We start from the raw sequence: 2367 nt of genomic DNA, 5'->3' as shown, positions 1-2367 counted from the left end.
AAATTCTTTGCAAATAGTTCAAACTGATTACCCTTAAATCCATTTAAATCCTTTATTTAATTCGGTTAAGTAAAAAGAATCACCTGATTTGTAGTAGTATTTTTTATATAAAGGACTTCGGTGAAAAAGAAAGAAGAACAGTAAAAGAATAAGAATAATATTTGTTTTGATGATAATTGAAGGATTGCAAAGAAAGAAAGAAGAAGAGTAAAAGGACAAGAATAATATTGTCTTTGAAAATGAATAAATTAAAAAAATTGGAGAAAAGGATTTTGCATTTTTGAAATATATGCACAGATTCATTCTTATTCATAATGCAAAATGACAGTGTTTCTTGTCACGTAGGCTAAATGATTCTTACTATATTTTTAATACAAAAGTGAAATTTGAAAAAAAAAAAAAGTGTAGTTTGCATCACTGGATATTGGTTATTTCTTGGTTATTTATCATTTTTATTGTAAAAGGGTTGTCTAATATCAAATGTTTAGCTACTTACATCTAACTTTTAAACATTTGAAAGAAAAAAAAAATCAAGAGCAGTAAATCCTGCCTGCCTTCTTTTATTTGAACTAGTCTTAGCCATTTTGACATTGACAAGCACTTTTAGACCGCTGAGGCAGATCAGCCTAATAATATAAGTTTTTAAACCTTTTGGCATCTTAACAGCAAACAAAGCATTATCAAGAATAGGATATATTGGGAGAGATAATTTGTCCATTTTTAATTAGTGGGAGTGACTTATCCCCTTCAATATCTATGGTTACGGCCCTGCATTGTCCATCACTTTGTTTCTTTTTGACAAGATCCACAGAATCTCATACTATTTTTCAGAATAAGTGATGTCAACTTGTGTAATTTTCTTCTGTGTCCTCTCAGTCAAAACGGAATGGGATGGGTGTCCATGATGGCTCGGTTTGGAGCGATGGTGGCCCCCATGGTGCTGCTTCTTGGGGAGGATTTCCCATGGCTGCCTGGTTTTATCTACGGAGGAGCTCCGATTCTCAGTGGGATCTTCGCCTTCTTTCTCCCAGAAACCCTTGCACAACCTTTGCCTGATACTATCCAGGATGTGGATGATAGGTAAGCTGGTGGTGGCCTGATTCACATTAAAGTTTTGTGCTAGTTGGATCTGATCTACAAGACATGATGCAACTTATGTCGCAAGAGAATGTTGCGTCAGAAGTTAAAGTGTAAGTGACATGAGCGAAGTGTCATGTGTAAATGGGTAACCATATGTTTTTCGACTCTTTCACTTATTACAGAGGTTTCGCATGGAAAAAAGCCAAACGATTACCTGAAAAAGAGGATTTGGCCAAGAAGGATCCCAGCTGTGTCCTCCTGAAAGAGTCTGTCTGAGATGGTCACTTTACAGCATCTAAAACAGTATTGGAACACAAATAGAGATGATCATTGCCATACAGAAGAGAACTTTAGAGTTAATATGATGAAAACAACCAAAGGTTATGAAGGAGTTTCCTTGAATTTGAATGATAAATGGTGTGGAGTATCTACTTATTTTTCTGACTGTAATTAATATGTTAAAAATATTATTTACTTGTACAGAGTGAGAGAATTAGTGCCTTGAATGAAGCTTTTTGCTCTTTAGAAATCTACTGTTATATATATATATATATATATATATATATATGTATGTTTGTGGATTTTTTTGTTTGTTTATTACATGAATGATGTAAAGAAATAAAGCAACAGAGAACACAAATTGTAAAATATTGTGGTTTGTGTTTGTTATTTTAATACCTATAAGCTCTTTATGTAGTCTGTAAAACGCATCCAAAGTACGAACAAATATCTATTATTTTATAAAACAATTACAGTACATGTCACTCATTTAGCTTGTTGACACGTGATACAATGGTTGATTACATAAACTTGCAGGCAGATTAAATAATTATTTTGTATTTAAGTATTAAGAAGTCAGTAAATAAACGAGTGAAACCAAAGTTAGTTTGTCAAAATGGCTATATCTCAGTAATACACAAATGGTTTTTTTTCTAGCAGTGGTTGCATGCTGGTTTCAGTAGATTAAATGTTAAATTACATTTTCATTAGATTTCTTTAGATTTTTTTCATAAATTCTATCCTTACAAATATTCCAATATAGAACCTTGTCACAGACTGTGATGACATTTCCATAGTTATTACCATCATTCATACCAAAGTTTTCATTAAAAAATAATAAATAAACATTTATAACGCTATAATTTGTGTTAATTACCATGGCATTAAATTAGTAAACTATGCTGCAAGATATTTCTAACACAACGGCTGAGGAAGAGATAATAAATTCGACTCTAAATTTTTTTTTTTCCTTTTAAGAAATTGTTGAAACACTACTGTGGATTTTTT

General features: G+C 31.9%; 1 protein-coding gene across 1 annotated transcript; it reads left to right on the top strand.

Moving 5' to 3' along the window:
• Window positions 1-769: 769 nt before the first annotated feature.
• On the top strand, window positions 770-1574 carry LOC107736771 (solute carrier family 22 member 6-like). Its single transcript, XM_016548127.1, has 2 exons — window positions 770-1080; window positions 1263-1574. The coding sequence occupies exons 1-2, from the start codon at window positions 887-889 to the stop codon at window positions 1354-1356; spliced, it is 288 nt and encodes a 95-aa protein (XP_016403613.1). The 5' UTR covers window positions 770-886; the 3' UTR covers window positions 1357-1574.
• Window positions 1575-2367: the final 793 nt, after the last annotated feature.

The sequence above is a fragment of the Sinocyclocheilus rhinocerous genome, unplaced genomic scaffold (assembly GCF_001515625.1).
Source record: "Sinocyclocheilus rhinocerous isolate Xijiao unplaced genomic scaffold, SAMN03320098_v1.1 C36913697, whole genome shotgun sequence".
NCBI lineage: Eukaryota > Metazoa > Chordata > Actinopteri > Cypriniformes > Cyprinidae > Sinocyclocheilus > Sinocyclocheilus rhinocerous.
Note: the sequence above shows the minus strand (reverse complement) of the source record. Positions and strands in the feature narration are given on the sequence as shown.